Genomic DNA, 17,984 nt, shown 5'->3' with positions numbered 1-17,984 from the left:
TTTACAAAATTTTATGAAAGCCTGTTTATGCTTTTTCATAAAAGTTGAATGCATCGTACAGAACTGCGGGTGAACTGGATTTAATTTATTTATTAGCTACATTGTCCTCACAGCTTCAGTGCAAAACAAAGCAAAGCAAAGCGAGACCTGGCTGATGGACACATCTACAACCAAGGACACAAACAACGATTCTTTCCGACTTTTACTTTAAAAGATACAGTGAACCATTGAAAAAGTCTGATTTTATTTGGGACAGGGAAATCCTTCTTTTTAATTTCCACTATCCGCCCCCGCCCCCCTTTTCAAATCTTATTACATTAAATCAATGAAGAAACCCCCCCGATCAGTGTAAATCAAACTATTATAACTTGCACATACACCTGCTTACATAGTGTGACTATGTACATGGTCCCGCTCCAAAAAAACAGTCCATACATGTATTTCTACATACCAATGGGTTCCTTGTCCTGTCCCCCCCCCCATAATTAAGTTACTATGTATGAAAAATCTGTTATCTGCTGATCTAGAATCAGCTCCTGTGCATGCATCAATCTGACTTTAAGAGACAGAAACTAAAGAGTAGATCAGCTCTTTTACCCTGGGGTACCCAGGGTTCTTAACGAAATACTTCACCTGGAAATAAAACAAAACAACAAGCTCATGTACTTACTATATACCAGCTTTCACTCATCTGTAGCAGTGTTGGTGCTTTGAGGTGAAGCACTTCTTTATTCTTCCCTCATAAGGGTGAGGCACAATGAAAGTACCGAGGTGTGAATCAATAGTAAGACAGTAAGACGAATTAAAAATAATGATGGATAAATAAAAGCTAGGAAAGCCAGCGGGTTGATAGCACACACACACAAAAAAAAAACAATTCAGAGAAAACCACCCCCCTCCCGCCAAACAACTAAAAAAAAACAAAAACAACAACAAAAAAAACGCTGCAGCTATTTTACCGCATTCGTTTTTTTTGGACATGTTTCAGCATTTAAGGAAAATAAACTAAAACAAATATATTTACAAAGTCATACTTCTAACACCGCATCATATGCCGGCTACCTACACCTGAACCAGATGCACTTTTATTAGCGGAAAAGGAAATCGGGATATTTACAAGTGTCGATTTGAAATAGAGGAAAACGCAGTTGTGCGTGTTGTGTGTTCTGGGCTGCAGCATGTTGCTATTTATACGCGTGCTCTTTCATAAGCAGGTGTGAAATAACACACACACACAAAAAAAAAAAAATAAAAAAAAAAAATAAAAATTCACTTCCCCCCCACACATACACTCCAATGGAAGCTTAAGATCTGTAGAATCTATTTAGTTGTTAGTTAGCTGGGACAACAGGGCGTCTTTGACAGTGCTCTAATACACCCCCCCACCTCCCCAAAAAGACATCCCATTTAGCAGAAGAGAGTTCAGTCCAGGCTCTGATTGGTCGAATTTAGTCCACTTTCACCACGCTGTAGATTTTCGTCACAAACCAGAAACAGGCAAAGAATCCAATCGTTCCTGTGAAGAGGAAATAGTTGAGTTTTAATCTTTAATTGGAGAGTAAAAAAAATAACATTAAAAAAAAAAAAAAAAACCAACACAAACATAGTGAGATGGTTTCTTAAATGATGTAAGGAATAAAGCATGACAGGGTGTGCCGTAATAGGAAAATAATCAGTGATGGAGTGGTGAGATGATGTTACTGTTACCACCCTGAAGCCAAACCCACACACACTCACACATGCCTACACACCTGTGAAGAGGAAGAAGATCAAGGCCATGATCATGGTGTAGCCGAAGTAAAGGATGGTGCTGGCTAGGCCGGTGATCTGCAGCTTGGAGAAGAAGTAGTGCACGGCGTACACGAGGAAATACACCGCCGTGAAACCGCTGGTAAGGAAGGAGCGCCATTGCCAGTGGTAGTCCTGAGAAACACCAAACAAACAACAGCATCAGCATCCTGCAACAGTGAGAGGAGCTACCCCTAAAGCTAAACCTACACCAAAACGGTTATGGAGTTTTTACTGATATGGAATCATCTACTGTATAGTAACAGGACTGCGATATTGTGGTTTTAAAAAGTATTTTAGAAATTACGAAGCTGTGGTTTTTCCTTTCATGTTGAATCAAGGACGAGTCCAATATTAAATCATGAAAGGAAAATGGATTCATGAGTGATGGAATTTGATACTTTTTTTGTTTTCTTGCTGAACAGATGCAAGTGTTTTCTAAAAGGGTTGGAAGGTAGAAAAATTATACCCGACTAATTCATCCCCGATGTGAAATTTGTACTGTTATCCAGTTTGTGAAGCTTTAGCTAAAGAGATACCAGCTGGAGTCGAGACTAACCAGTCGCTCGGTTTAGTACTTCAAACTTGCTTACAGTGCCATCGGTATGTCTGTTTTATCCACTGAACTGCGTCTTTTATTGACCAGATGTGATGGTTTTGTTCTCTGCACTGTACTTTAGCTAGCTAGCTGGAGTTAGTGGGAGATTACGGTTAGTCCCAGAGGTGCATACAGGCTCAGGAAAAGCTTTTATATTTCACACAGCGTTGCTCAGAAACGCACGGTGAAATTACTTCTACTGTTCAATCAGCCTCAAAGAGAATACAAGCTCTATTTGTGTTAATTGAGTCAGCCGTGAGATTTCTCTAGTGCGTGCGTGCGTGTGTGTGTGTGTGTGTGTGTGTGTTTTCTTATAACCTCAGCACACAGGTGGAAGTAACAGAGCAGGATGGTGGCCTCAGAGCAAGTGATCACCAGGATGATGAAGACGAGGAAGAGGAAGCCGAACATGTAATACATTTGATGGGACCTTGAGACAAAGCACACACACACTCAGGTTATGTTCGTCATATGCCTTCCACACATACTTATTGTGCTGTGAAAAGTATTTACCCCCATCCTGGTTTCTTCTGTTTTTGTGTCTCATACTAAATAGTTTTATATCTTCAAACATAATACCACATAAAACAAAGGCAACCCGAGTAATCACACAACGCAGTTTTTATTCATTATTACTGAAGCAAAGAGAGTTATCAAACACCTATTACGCACGTGAAAAACTAAGTGCCCCCCTTAAACGTAAAATCTGTTCGTGGCACTTATAGCAGCAACAACTGCAACCAAACACTTCCGATAACCAGAGATCAGTCTTTTACTTACTTCTAGGACAAAAATTTACTCCTATGCTTTGGATCATTGTGTTGCTGCATAATCCAGTTGCACTTCAGTTCCAACTTACAGACTGAAGACCGGACGTTCTCCTTTAGGATTTTCTGGTAGAGAGCAGAATTCATGTTTCCCTCAATTATTGCAAGTTACCAGGCCCTGAAGCAGCAAAGCATCCCCACACCATCACACTGCCACCACCATGCTTGACCGTAGGTATGATGTTCTTTTTGTGGAATTCTGTGTTTGGTTTACACCAGATGTAACGGGACACCTGTCTTCCAAACAGTTCCACTTTCAGCTCATCAGTCCAAAGAGCATTCTCCCAAAAGGTTTCAGGAGCATGAAGGTGTGTTTTGGAAAAATTCAGATGAGCCTTAATGTTCTTCTGGGTTAGCAGTTTTCACATCACCACTCTTCTATGGATGCCAGTTTTGCCCAGTGTCTTTTTGATAGTGGAGTCATGAACAGTGACCTTTATTGATGCAAGAGAGCCCTGTAGTTCCTTTGATCAAGTTCAAGTTCTATTTATGTGTTGATTTGATTGAACAGGGTTTGCAGTAACCAGGCCTGGTTGTGTCTAGTCCAGCTGAACCCCATTAGATTTGGGGAATTAGTAACTATGGGGCAAATACATTTTCACACAGGCCCAGTTGGTATTGGATAACTTTTTTGTTTCAATAAATAACTATCATTTAAAAACTGTATTTTGTGTTTACTCAGGTTGCCTTTGTTTTCTCTTAGATTTTGTTTTAATTTCTGAAACCATTCAGTACGAGGTGTACACAAAAGCAGAAGAAATCAGCAGTAACAATTTAAATATGCTTATCAACATTTACTTTGGCAATACTATTGAGTAACTTGTACTACAAACCAAATATTTCCAAAACTAGATCTCATCCTCTCCAAGGTGTTTAAAATTGGCTCAAAAAATCTTAAACAACAGGTAGCGTCAGAGATTTTTGCCGAAGCTGGTTATTTTAAAACCTTAAAACCTAAATAAATACGGCCCACTTCTTCAGCGCTTCCTCCAAACCCCAAAACATGTTTATTAAGTCATTCATATCCCCTAAATCACTATGGCATGTATGAGTACATTGTTCAAAAGGGCACCACGTTCATGAATAAAAAAAATAAACAGTAAATTAATATCAGCCGGGACCTCTACTGTCAATTAAGGCACAACCCACCAGATGCTGTTGAGGATGAAGAACAGCTGGATGAAGATGCATCCAAAGGGCAGGATCCCACCCATCACGATGCCTGGGAGGGGTTTGGTGTAAAAAGACTGTTCGGGAATCTGCCGAGGGATCTGATTGGTGCGCACGGGGTGTTCGATGCCCTGTATCACACAGAAACATCTAATAATTAACACACACACCCAAAAAGAAGAGACTTTGGACTGATGAAACCACACCTGGCCAAACAGGAACCTAAAGAGAGGCACAACCAACGCTGTAGATTCGGGGTTGGGGGGATAGAGCCATCATAAAGATTATTGTACTGTATATATTGTAGAACATGGGACCTTATAGGGCTGGGCAATATGACACAAATATTGCATCACATCATATCGTAAACAGCTGTAAAACAAACAAAAAAACGTTAAACTGAGTTTAATGATAATTTTCTTTCTTTCTAGTAACAAAAAAATACACTTTTTTAGATCAAATCGACAGCATCCATTCAGTAACATTTAACTTGTAATGCTTAAAACTGTAAAAAAAATACTTCACCATACCAACGATATCTCAGAAAACTGTATCGTGTAATCATTTATCACGATATTGATATTATTTCAATATATCGCCCAGCCCTAGGACCTTAAACATTCAAATGTCTTTACGCTTAACTGTGTAAATATTATCGCGCTCATATTAGATGCACTCACAGCTTTCTTAAAGCCAAAGTAAGCTCCGACGAAGGTGAGAGGGACGGAGATGCAGAACCACAGAGCCAAGATGGCCACCAGCGTGCCGAAGGGCATGGCGGCTGATGAGCCCTCACCCCACAGGATCAGATTCATCAGGAAGAAATCAGCAAACACCACACTGCGGAAGGAAAACAGGGTTAAATTACCTCTTTAGAAACGAATGTCAAATCATCAAATCATGATCTGGATTTAAAATGTAGAAAATGTATACTTAACGACCGACGCAGAGGGATTTATAAAGCAGAAGGATAAAAATTTACCCGGGGCAGAGGAATGCAGTCAACAGCACGTTGGTCTTCCACTTCTCTCCTCCGAACGCTGCACACATCAAATACACAGACGCTTGAATCAATACACGTGAAGCGCAAGATGTTTTTATCCAGAAAATAAAGCATCATGGGAAAATCCAATCAGCACTGCACAACAGTGCACACTAACAGGAAGTTACTAAAAAAAATAAATAAAAAAACAAACAAACAAACAAAAAAAAAAAAACACTGGAACACACTTGAACATTATACTCAAAAACACGTTCGTCACCATTTTTTGTAGCGTTCCTTCACAAAGTGCTCATGATGACACAAGCAGAGTGTACGCAGGTTTGTTGCCAGATACCATGGCTCTTTTTATGGTGAGAAACATGTTCAAATGTAAGAAAATTTTACACAGGTCTTTAAAAAGTTAGTCTTCAATAAACATTAAAAAAAAAAAAAAAAATTAAATCAAAAACTAAATCTGGCATTGCTTCATTAAAAATGTTTTCATATGAAAATCAACCAAAAAAAAAAAAAAAAAGAACGAAAAAAAAAAAAAAAAAAAGAGGCCTAGTTGAAACCTTCACATTCCATTACAATATGCCTCAGATATATTAGGCATAAGGGGCATAAAGGAGGACCTTCACCCGTTAACAAAAAGTCTGGAGTGGTGTATTCGGCGACGAGTGGAGAGGATACGGTCCCGGAGATTATCCAAGCGGAAGCAACGTTTTTATCTATCGAGAACATGGATTGACTCCGTAACATTTATTTATACTATATCGATCCCAGTCGGGTTTTTCCACTTTTTGAAGATGTAAAACTTTAGAAATGGGTTCGAAGTCTGGTGTATGCGGGGGGAAACAGAGCCCCTTCTGACACTGATTAGACCTAACGATCAGCACAAGGCTCGAACAGAACTCTGGGGTCAGAGGTGAGGGATTAGTGTCTCAGCTGTGTACTCACATTTGTACAATCGGGCTGCGATGTAGCCAGCCGGGGTTCCCAGCAGCACCCACAGCACCACCGCGCACGTCATCAGAGCACCGCGGTTAGCCGGGGACAGGAAGCCCAGACACGCAAAAACTACACACACACACACACACACACACACACACACACACACACACACACACACACACACACACACATAGAGAGAGAGAGAGAGAAGTGTGAGCTACCTTTATTGCAATAAGACACAGTGTAAAATACAGCCTGGCAAGCAATAAAACTTTAAACATTAACCTGCACATCCAGGGTGACTCATTACAAGTTCTTCTACATTATTTTATGGTTGTTTAACAAAACTTGTATTGAAATTGTTTGGGAAATCTAATGACTGGCATGGAATATCAATGTCAGGATATGTTCTTGGCTCATTATAAAATAGAACACACATTTTCATAAATGCGGAAAAAGTGGAACCATGTATAATTTTCTAAGTTTCCTACACAAAGATACTGATTAACAGCTAACTTATGAGCGATGACCACGCATGTTGTTACGGCTCTGTGTCAGTGTATAAGCAAGAGTGTTCGCCACGTGGCACTCACAGAGAGTGACGAAAGTCATGATAAAGATCTGCGTGCCCGACCCGAGGAAGACGGAGAGCAGCATTCCTTTACGTGGTGGCCGGAACACGTCGCCGTGCACCAGCTTCCAGCCAAACTCCTCCTGGGCATCCTCCTGGAGAACACACACAAATAAATAAATAAATAACCAAAATGTTTAAGTTGTGGTTGAGAGATCTGGTTATGGCTTTTAGGGGTGGGGTTTGTGGTTCACACGTCTAAAGAAGTTTAGCGAAGATGAAAACAGACGCACACTGTCACTCTGCATCAGCTCCAAGTCTGCTTAATGAGTGTGGAGCATGTGTGTGTGTATATTTGGGGGGGGGGGTTGACATCAGAGAGACAGATTGCTTAGAAGATTGAAAAGCTGAAGGAGACAAACTATAGGGAGGAATAAAAGAATTGTGAATTGCGCGTGGGTGGATGGATGCACGTGGATGGATGGATGCATGTCCCCACGTGACCCAACAAAATGGCCGAGAGTGATACAGAGACCGAATATGAGAGAGCATGTATACAGCGCAGATGGCTAAGCACATAAATGCAAAAGAAGCGCATGATCTGTGACAGTGGCGTGAGATGGGCGATTTAAAAAAAAATAATTCAACCGACGTGATTTTGGTGTGAGGTGGATTTTACACAGCTGATGCGGTATTCTTACCGCTTATTAATCAGAATTTATAGCCTAGTTGAATTCTTGAATCTGATTGGTCAGAAGGTCAGGTCTGATGGCTGCCAATACGTTTTCTTTTCCGTAGTAACAAATCATTCACAGCGCTCTGTACCGCGTCGATGGCTATAACTTCATAAGGAAATGTTTATTTAACATTTTTGGAAGGCGTCTCCAGTGTCAGCACTTTGTAACAGTCAGAGCTAAAGCTGTTGTTTTAAAGTCTTAAAGAGGGGTAAAAAGGAACGAAAGAATGAAACAAATGTTTATAGATACTATAACATAAGCTATAACAGGAACCAAGTTGTCTCGTGGACGTAGCAGAACACGAGATGCAACACTAAATGGATTTTTAAAAAAATAATAAATAAATAAATAAAAAAAGTATGACTGGTAACAGACTGCATTAAACTGCTGTGGTGTGTGTAAGAGGAACAGAGCGTTTCAGGGTCGTTGATTATTTAATTATAACAGCACCCCAGGTGTCTTTTTATCCCTCATATTAAAGACAAAGGCTGATTCAATATGAGCTCCGTTATTGTAATGGACAACGTGTGTATTGTAGTGCATATAGTGCTGTGAGCTGCCAAACTGACCACGGAGTCCATCTGGTTATAGCGGGCAATGTCTTTGTGCAGCGTGCGCAGCATGATCATAGCCACCATACCGGACAGGAAGAGCACGATGACCAGGGAGTTCATTATACTGCAGCCGAACACATGAGAACGAGAGGAAAAACAAAACAGCCTGTAAACACAAAACTATTTACTCGTGCGCCTTCATTTCTAGGTATCGATAGTGTGCGATTATTTTATGCATCTTCGATACGGACAGTCCAACTACATTAATATGTGTCTGTGTGTTCTCACCTAAACCACTGGATGTTGGTGTGAGGCATGGACTCCAGAATATAATCCCAGCGAGAGGCCCATCGGATGTTCGGCTCCTCCTATAACCAACACGCCACAGAAAAACAGTCTGATTAGACACTACAGTCAAACAGAAGAGCAAAATGTATGTTTGCTTTCTATTATGCTCAATATTCCTCGTGACAACAACAAAAAAAAACCAAATAAATAAAAATTTTAAAAACGACAACGACTGTCTGGCTGTCCTCCACATGCAGCAGAATCTGGGCTAATCTTGGGTAAAGCTCGAGTAAGAATTCAGGCTTAAGTAAGACAGAACTGACCTTGAACTGTATACTGTAGGTGTAGGGGATGCTGATATCTCCACTGAACTTGTTGCTGAGGCTCATGGGCGGCCCTGTGCAGTCTGGAGTATCCGGATTGGACTGTTTATAACTTATGACACAGAGCACAGCAGAAAATATTCATTAGTGGCGAATACTCAAAGCTAGACCTGGTGTATACGATTTTTGGGAAATCTTACTCGTATATATATTTTTTTGTCCAACCCTATTCTAGCAGTCAGCATCCAGTATGAAATATCATTTTAAACCGGAGAACTTTCATTTTCAATCTAGCTCATTTAAAAGTCCCAATTTAATTTTTTTGTCTGAGAATGGACGAATTATCCAGAATAAAAAAAATAAAATAAAAAACAGCAGGAATCCCCCCCCCCAACTGTGAACTCAAAAAAAAAAAAAAAAAAAAAAACATCCTGAAGATCGGATTTTTTTTCTTTAGACTTCCAAATTAAATTTTGCCTTCATCTAACATTCCCTTAGCAAGTTATAGGCATTTATTAGAACATAAATCAAGGTGTTTTTCAGCGAAAAAAAGGTTTTTTATTTACTGACGATGTAGATGTGTCCGTAAAAGAGATGTCTTTCTCAAATGAGGGATTTCTTACTAAATAGTAAAACACTGTATATAACTGCCACAATAAAATTCTAATCCTTAAACCTAATAAGCTAGGTACAAATAAAGAAATACTTCTGAAAGACTCCTAATTCATAAAGCCCTTCGTGTCTACTTTCTACCCACTACTGGTTAGTGGAACATGACGTCACAAATAAATTCAATGCTCAACACGGGCAGTCCCAGAACAGGCCTGTGGGGAAAAGATTTAAGAGGTATAAGATACAAGGTTTAATCGGTGCACTGTAAACAGCTCTGGTACCTTTTCGGCTCCATCTTGGCAGCGACGAGTCTGGAGTCAGGGGCCTCGTTCTCGACATTGTGGTAAAAGATAGTGATGTCCACGTGGTTGAAGATGTAGAAGGTGTCTTTGTCGTTGAACTCCGCCTGCGTACGGAAGAGATACGAGTGAACAGGCAGCGATGAGATACAGCAAATAACAAAACAAAAACCTTTACCATTTACCAGCTAAATACAGCAAACAAAAATGATGACATGCTAGTAGTTAGTCATGAGTCGTAATCAGTCCTAAGCGAGAATCTGAAACACGGAAGACACTCACGTTGACGACGCACGCGTCTTTGGCCAAGCCGGTTTCCGTGACGTAGCATCCGATGGGGAAGCCGGGATTACAGAATTTCTGATTGTCTTCCACGTCGTAGCACCAGGTCACGGGCATGTTATCCACAATCCTGCAGTCAGCACAAAGAGGAACATGAAAAAGGATCTGGTGGCCATCTAGTGGCGACATGCTGCGCTTACCATTCAGGACGGAAAGTAAGAGAAGAACACGAGGATGAAACCAGGACTCACCAGTGATGCTGGTAGTTAAGGAGCATGCCTTTCTTGAGGAAATCCAGGTTGGCTTTGTCCTCTGCTTTACCGGTGCTGTACTTTTTGGTGCACACATGCTTACACGACTCTTTTTGCTTGAAGGAAAACTGTAACAGGCATCATTAAAACAACTTTTATCAATTAACCCTAAAAATAGAAGGTAGTTTTGACAGACTCTTCCATCTCTGTGACTCATGTATTCAATTATAATGTCTCTTTATGTGTCAGTTACAAATGCCTTCAAGATGACAATGTGTGTGAAGAGATGTGAAGCTACAATTTGGGATGGAATGAATGACGAGTATGAATGGAAAGGGGTGCAGCCTTTTGGCTCATTTTAGTTTTAGGCAAATGTCACTTCACTCGTGTTGTAATCACATTAAACGTGTCCGCTCGGATTATAACGCGCAAGTCATGACAGCATGTCATGATTACAGTGAAACCTCTCTCAGGTCACGAAACAGTTAATGATAAATATTTCCTGATTCACAGACACCTATTCGAATTTTAGAGTATAAAATGATGTCAATTAAAGAAAAATGCTAAAATACACAGGGTTCAAAAACCTTTGACTGGTAGTGTAAATCTGAAGGAAATAAAAGAAACAAAAAAGACTACATATAAAATTACTATATAGATGATAGATTTAGATACAGTCAGTGCGTTTACATGGACAACAATAATCCGATTAACACGATACTGTGATTAAGAAACTACCATGTAAACAGAAATTTTTAATTACCTTAATCTGATTAAGGTCATGCTGGAAGTAAACACTAATCGAATTAAGATATGTGGAGTACTCCTATTTTAGTCGCATTATCGAGGTGCATTACAGACATGTACACACCTTAATCACATGATTAATGTCGTGTGAGTTTTCACCGCATTTTGCGACAGAACACATACACAAACGGTGTTCAACCATTTAACGGCGAACAAGAGAGTACGGCTGCGTCCCAAACCGCATACTTGCGTACTACAGTGGGGAAAAATACACGGTTTGGGACGCAGGCCACGGCTTCAAGCAGTCATCTATTTGCACGTACGGCATGACAAATAATTAACTGCACTTAAAGCGTTCGTAAAAAAAATTAAATAAAAACGCCCAAAACTGTATACCGACCCATAATGAAGACGAACTGTATGTTGATACGTGAAATTCTGGAGGGAACGTCGGACGGCGTGGCGCGGGGACGTAATGACGTGTGCCGTTAATCTAATTATGTTCTATAACGTAGACGGATTACCGCTGTCCATGTAAATGTAGTCACTATGTCTGTAATGGTGCTGGATGAGGTCTGTAGTAATTAAGATTGATTTGAATATGATAAGCGATCTCTGTATAAACCACAGAGATGGGTGCGTTTTCACATTTCATGTGTTTCGATTGACTCGGATAGGACTAAAATCTTCCAGTAATAATGACCCGATCTGAATGGGGATTACAACCAATATGAAGAAAAAATCTGGATTTGTAGTTGTTTGAAATTGGAGTTCTTTGAGGGGAAAAAAAAAGACAGTGCACATGACCTCTGGATTCAATCTAATTTTTAGCGCAAAAGCATGACAGTGTACACACATTGTAAACCTAAAAGATAAGGAGTGTGTGTGTGTGCGTGTGTGTTACCTTGTAAGGTGATGGCTCAATTCTCTCTCCGAAAAGCACCTGGCCTAAGTTTTCCGACGGCCGCTTCTCAGCCTCCACAGTACAGAAGTCAAACCTGAGGGGAGGGACCAGGTTAGGGAGGGATACTGCATACCACACTCAAAAAGAGATTCCCACAACACATATATAAGAAAGGCCAGTCTTGATATTTAGGATAATCCATCAATATTACGTATAATTCTTGACAATGTATTAATTCATAATAAAATTTTGAAACCTGGAGAAGGATTAGTCTGGTGTAATATTATTTTGGCTGTTCGCTGCTAGAGGATTTCAGCTAGAAATACCCAACTACCGGATTTCAGCTAGAAATACCCAACTACCGGATTTCAGCTAGAAATACCCAACTACCGGATTTCAGCTAGAAATACCCAACTACCGGATTTCAGCTAGAAATACCCAACTACCGGATTTCGTGTATCAATATTGTCTCAACACACTGTAAAGAGGACGGTTCGAGTGGCCAAAAAATCTCCAAGGATCACAGCTGGAGAACTGCAGAAGTTAGTTGCGTCTTGGGGTCAGAAAATCTTGCCTCTAGCCTCTACTCTCATCCAAAAAAAACCTCAGGCATCTTCAGTGTGCCAGACACTACTGCAACTTCAAATGGGATCGGGTTCTATGGTCAGATGAAACCAAAATAGAGTTTTTTTGGCAATAAGCACCAGAGGTGGTTTTGGCATACACAGAGATGTAGCCATGTGGAAAAGTACCTCATGCCCACGGTTAAATATGGTGGAGGCTCTAATGTTTTGGGGCTGTTTTTCTGCCAGAGGACCTGGACATTATGTTAGGATACATGGCATCATGGACTCTATCAAATATCAACAAATATTAAATGAAAACCTGACTGCCTCTGCCAGAAAGCTTAAAATGGGCCGTGGTTGGATCTTCCACCAGGACAATGATCTAAATCATACATCAAAATCTACACAAAAATGATTTACTGACCACAAAATCAAGGTCCTGCCATGTCCATCCCAGTCCCCTGACTAGAAACACATAGAAAACCTGAACTGAAGAGGAGAGTCCATGGGTGCCAGTATTAGTGGAGGGCACTGCAAAATCAGCGAATGGTCTTGTTTGTTTGTTCAAGTCCCTATGATGAGACATCACACTTGGACATTGATTAAAGCAGTAAATGGCCCATTCTGTTCTGGATAATTAATTACTATAATAACTCGCTGCTTCTGTGTGACGGGAGACTAACACACATTGGGTCCAACAATGAAAACTGAGAGTATATACTGTTTATTAAAAGAACGTATTCAGCTTAATGCCATAAAGGGTCAGGATTTATTTTCACTGTACTACTCAGCACTGTAATGAGGACTGAGGTGTGGTAAAAGGTATTGAGTTAATGCTCTAGGGTCGTGTGTGTGGTACATCCCACATGCTGTTGGGTTTCATGGAGGAAGAGAAGAGTCTTAAAGCGCTCAGTGTTCATGTCAGGACAATCCATCCTCAGTCTTGCCGGTAGACCTTATACTAAACTCCACCCACCCACCCACCCACAACCACACACAACCACCCACAACCACCCACAACCACCCACAACCACCCACAACCACTACAAGAAATAACTTTTCTCCTTTCACTCATATCAACACTCCTTAATACTTGCTGTTTGGGGCATTAAAAGACTCACAATCGAGACGATGGTCCAAATCAAACACCGGAAAAACCTGCAGAACTGCTCCAACTTAATGCATGAGGAAATCTTGTGTCACACTTTTGTCGGACTGTCACATGAGGACGGTGACAAAGACGTGCAAAAGAATTTCAAACAAGAAACCCTTTACAAGCAACTTACGCAAGGCATACCACAAACTGCAGCGCTGTTACATAGCAGGTCGGATGTTTGTTTCTTTTATCTATACTCACGCTCTGTATTCATACGGCAAAACCGACTCCACCGAATCCAGTCTGTTCACAAAGAGCTCGATTTTGTCCTGCAAAATAAAACAATAAAAGCACATCAGCTTAAAGAGGCATTACAGTCCACAAAGGCACTGAGAGCAACAGGGACAAAGATCACTGACAATATGATTATAAATACTGATAAGCTGCACAAACAAGAGGAACAGAATCAAATGATTCGGCAATCGCAGTAAAGAGTTCTGTGGGGAGATGTTAATTTGCTGTAAAAGGCTGCAGCGTTAATTTTCCTGAGACAGGAAATCCTGCAGAACAGAGGACATTGCAATTTCTTGTTTCTTGGGAACATGACCAGCTGCGTTTTTGTGCGTCTTATTAATTTTAAAAGACATAGAATAGAGGCTGGTGAAGGAACGACTGTTTATAGCTGCTATAACCCGTGTGATAACAGGAACTTTCCATAAACATAACTATAAAAGGATAAAAATGACATATCGACTTTAATTAATATTAAAGATTGCTGGGAAGTCATTGGTATGAGAAGAATAAAACACTCAGAAGCGCCGTTATTGGAAAATAAATACTTGGGGTGGTATCTGGAATGCAGCGAACCTCGACCCACATCACATACAACCCTAATGTTGATGATTTTCCTATAACAGCACACCCCTAAGTGTTCTGCTCCTTATTAATGAACACAAGAAAACAGACCGTTTCCAATCGTAAGGCAAAAATGTTAGTGTATATGTAGTATAATAGTAGCAATGTCTCGTCTAGAGAAAAGACGTTTAAAAAAGGGCCATTTGGACGTGTTGGTAGCTGAATGAACAAAAGGTAATTCAACAAATCCTGCGTTTTTAGTTGACATTTCGTCATTGCCTCAATCGTATTTGTGCCCGCCCCATAATTTCTATGTCTGCTGCCAACTGGAGGTGTTGCCCACTGCCTTTTAGACAGATCTTATACAAATACTTTGTGGACACGCCCGGAACTCGGCTTAACCGAGCCATCGTAGCGTAAAGCTGGCTCAAGGTGCTTGTCAGGATAACGTGAACACAGTGAGCAGATATTGGCTGTATTGGATATTGGATCAGTATCAGATTGGATTCGACACATTATGTTGTAAAAGTGTGTGATGGGGATGAGTACACAGCACAGATCATACACACAAACACAGATCGTTTCTGAGGCCTGGACGATATTGATATCCACTATATGGCCAAAAGTTTATGGACGCCTGACCATCACAATCGTATGTGCTTACGCTACAGATTCAGTCCTGGTTTAATGTAAGAATAATCTCAACTCTTCTGGGACGGCTTTCCTCTAGATTGTGGAGCGTGGCCGTGGGGGTTTGTGCTCATTCACCTACAAGAGCATTATGATGTTGGGTGAGAAGGTCTGGGGTGCAGTCGGTGCTCCGGTTCATCCCAAAAGGTGTTCTGTGTAGACCACTCGAGTTCTTCCAATACAACCTTAACAAACCATGTCTTCATAGAGCTCGCTTTTTGTACAGGAGCACGGTCATGCTGGAACAGGTTTAGGACCCTTAATACCAGTGAAGGGAAATTGTAATTTGGCATTCTAGACAAGTGTCTTTCTAGCTTGAGTGCATCTCCAGCTGTACTGCTGAAAAATTCAGGTTACTGCATTCGGTGTTTGTAGACCCCTATAGGAGCTTTATTTGAAAAAGCAAAGTAAAAAAACAAACAAACAAACAAACAAACAAACAACAAAAAAACGGCCTATCTGTAAATCTAGAGCTCCAGCTCACATCAGGTTATACAAGATTAGTTTATTCTACACCAAGTGTAAAGCCTGACAGATGTGTGTGTTAATGTGAGCTGATGTTTCCAACAACCAGTCACTGATCACCAGTATTCTGCATTATAAATTATATTCTTGGCTATATTTACAAGTATTAAAAGTACAACAACTCTTATGTAACCATTTCCTTTTCTATTTCCCAACGCCACACTGCTAGTGCTTCATTTTTATTCTGTGCTCTCGATTTAAATTACAGTACTAATATAGTTATATACAGTAGTATGTTTTAAATATGTAAATGCGTAGTTTGGTCACAGCACCACAAACGACGACTTTCATATAATTACACACACACACACACCCAGTCAATAGTTTGTGGACACTCGACAGAAATGATTCTCATGATCTTAAAAAGCTTTCGATCTGAAGGTGTGTGATTAAATGTGTGAACTCGGTGTTGTAGACAAAAACATAACTGTGCCAACGTATTCATTTCTTTCATTAGAAAACTAACATTTTATTTACAAAAAAATCTTTTTTTAAACGGACGACTTGGAGCGAAATATCCCGAAAAGCAGTCGATAAGAGTCCAGCGTCGGTGTGAACTCCTTTAATACTGTTTAAAAAGCATCTCAGGGAAATTCCTCAAGAAATCAGTTCAGAAAACGCCAATAATACATTTCTGGAAATTCTAGGCAAACATAATTCCCATAGTTCCATTTGTGTTACTCCAGAGTTTTGATGACTTTATTATTATTACTATAAAATGTGTGTGTGTGTGTGGGGGGGGGGGGGGGGGGGGGGGGGGGGGTGAGTGTGTCTAAACTTTTGACCCGTAGTTTATATCTACAAATATTTTAATTATATTCTTGGTATTTCCAGCATGTAAATTCAGTGTTTCGATACCCAAAAAGATCATGGCGACTCAATTTACATGAAACGTGACGTCACCTAGCAACTTGGCAACACTGACAGCAAAGACTTGGCAACAATGACAAGTAACACTAGGTGTAAATTGTCATTATATATATATAAAAAAAAAACTGAATGTTATTATTATTATTATTAATATTTTTTATTATTATTATTTTTTAAAACGTATAGTTGTACAAATGTGACCGCTTTACTAAACAATTCTTCCAGGGGAATCAATCATGTACACTACTTGTCTGTCAAAAAGCGCGGGCTGTATCCTGAATCACTTCATTACTCTTTACACATCCACAGTGCACTACAAAGGCGTCAAAGTAACGTCTTTTCCTGCCTATTTAGACGGGAGCGTGAGTGTAACAGGGAGTGGTATAGGACACAGCCCGCTCCACACGGTCACACTGAGTAAACAGGTTTCGCTCGAGCGCAGAGAGAATCAGCTAACGCTAGCTAAAATGGTGGACTGTGAACACTTCAGGGCCAAGCACATTAATTTGTTAACATTTTAGACATATATGTATATACACATACGTACATACACACACAGAGGTGTTAAAACCGCCATAGATATGAAACTAATACCCAGAATGTTTTTTTTTATTAGCCACAGGTTTAAACTGCGAGCTCACTAGCTAATAGCGCTAGCTAGCAAGAGAAAGCTAAATGGCGAATATGAGGCACACATTTCATTTCCAGTCACAACATTCAAACCCAAACGCTTAAACAGTACACAGTAAACCAGTCACCTGGCATTCCCTCTGAACGTCTTTTCCCTCTTGAGCTTTCTCACAGAAGCTGACCGGAGCCAAACCCGGAAGATAGAAAGCAGCAGCATCCTGGACGAAGAGCAGCGGGACTCCGCACAGAAACGCGGACATCATCACCGCCAAACGGACTCGCAAAAACACCGTCATCGTGCCTCAGTACACGAGCTAACACTTCATTCAGCGCAGTGTTATGTGCAAAACAAATATCAACCGCGACACCGGAATCAGAAACGGCTCATTTGTGAGCGGCTCAGTCGTAGCAGAGCGGATCTGCCTGCCTGCGTAACCCACTTTTCTAGTTCGACAGTTGCCTTACTTTTTCTCCTACCAGTATTCCGGATAGCCCCGCCCCAGCACTGTGATTGGCTAATCTTGCTAGTACTCCCACGTAGACCAAGTATTGGACAGTTATATAAACGATTAGCCAAGAGGAAAACAGGAAGCGTGTCAAACATGGTGGAAGAGGCGGGGTTTACCGGAAAACAGGTATGAAACACGTATAAGGCACGGGGAAGACACGTCATCTCAGTACACAACGGAATTCTGGGATACTGGAGGACCGAACAGTGTTAAACACTTGAAATGTTCGAGGCTTTTTTGTTGTTGTTTGTTTAAAATATATTTACAAGATATGTTATGGCTATTTGGTTGTCTGAATTTTTAATTCTTTTCGCATTTTTAAAGTTTTAATCGGCTTTTTTTTAATTTCATGTCAA

At 40.5% G+C, this 17,984-nt stretch overlaps 1 protein-coding gene across 1 annotated transcript; it reads right to left on the bottom strand.

Annotated features, from left to right (window-relative positions):
* Window positions 1-70: 70 nt before the first annotated feature.
* tm9sf2 (transmembrane 9 superfamily member 2) lies at window positions 71-17,588 on the bottom strand. Its single transcript, XM_017457164.3, has 17 exons — window positions 17,248-17,588; window positions 13,811-13,878; window positions 11,888-11,981; window positions 10,237-10,364; window positions 9,986-10,115; window positions 9,686-9,810; window positions 8,793-8,904; window positions 8,470-8,549; window positions 8,197-8,305; window positions 6,913-7,045; window positions 6,326-6,445; window positions 5,366-5,423; window positions 5,064-5,223; window positions 4,363-4,514; window positions 2,705-2,816; window positions 1,752-1,923; window positions 71-1,516 (listed from the first exon to the last, which is right to left on the bottom strand). The coding sequence occupies exons 1-17, from the start codon at window positions 17,413-17,415 to the stop codon at window positions 1,449-1,451; spliced, it is 1,989 nt and encodes a 662-aa protein (XP_017312653.2). The 5' UTR covers window positions 17,416-17,588; the 3' UTR covers window positions 71-1,448.
* Window positions 17,589-17,984: the final 396 nt, after the last annotated feature.

The sequence above is a fragment of the Ictalurus punctatus genome, chromosome 26 (assembly GCF_001660625.3).
Source record: "Ictalurus punctatus breed USDA103 chromosome 26, Coco_2.0, whole genome shotgun sequence".
In the NCBI taxonomy this organism is placed as follows: Eukaryota; Metazoa; Chordata; class Actinopteri; order Siluriformes; family Ictaluridae; genus Ictalurus; species Ictalurus punctatus.
Note: the sequence above shows the minus strand (reverse complement) of the source record. Positions and strands in the feature narration are given on the sequence as shown.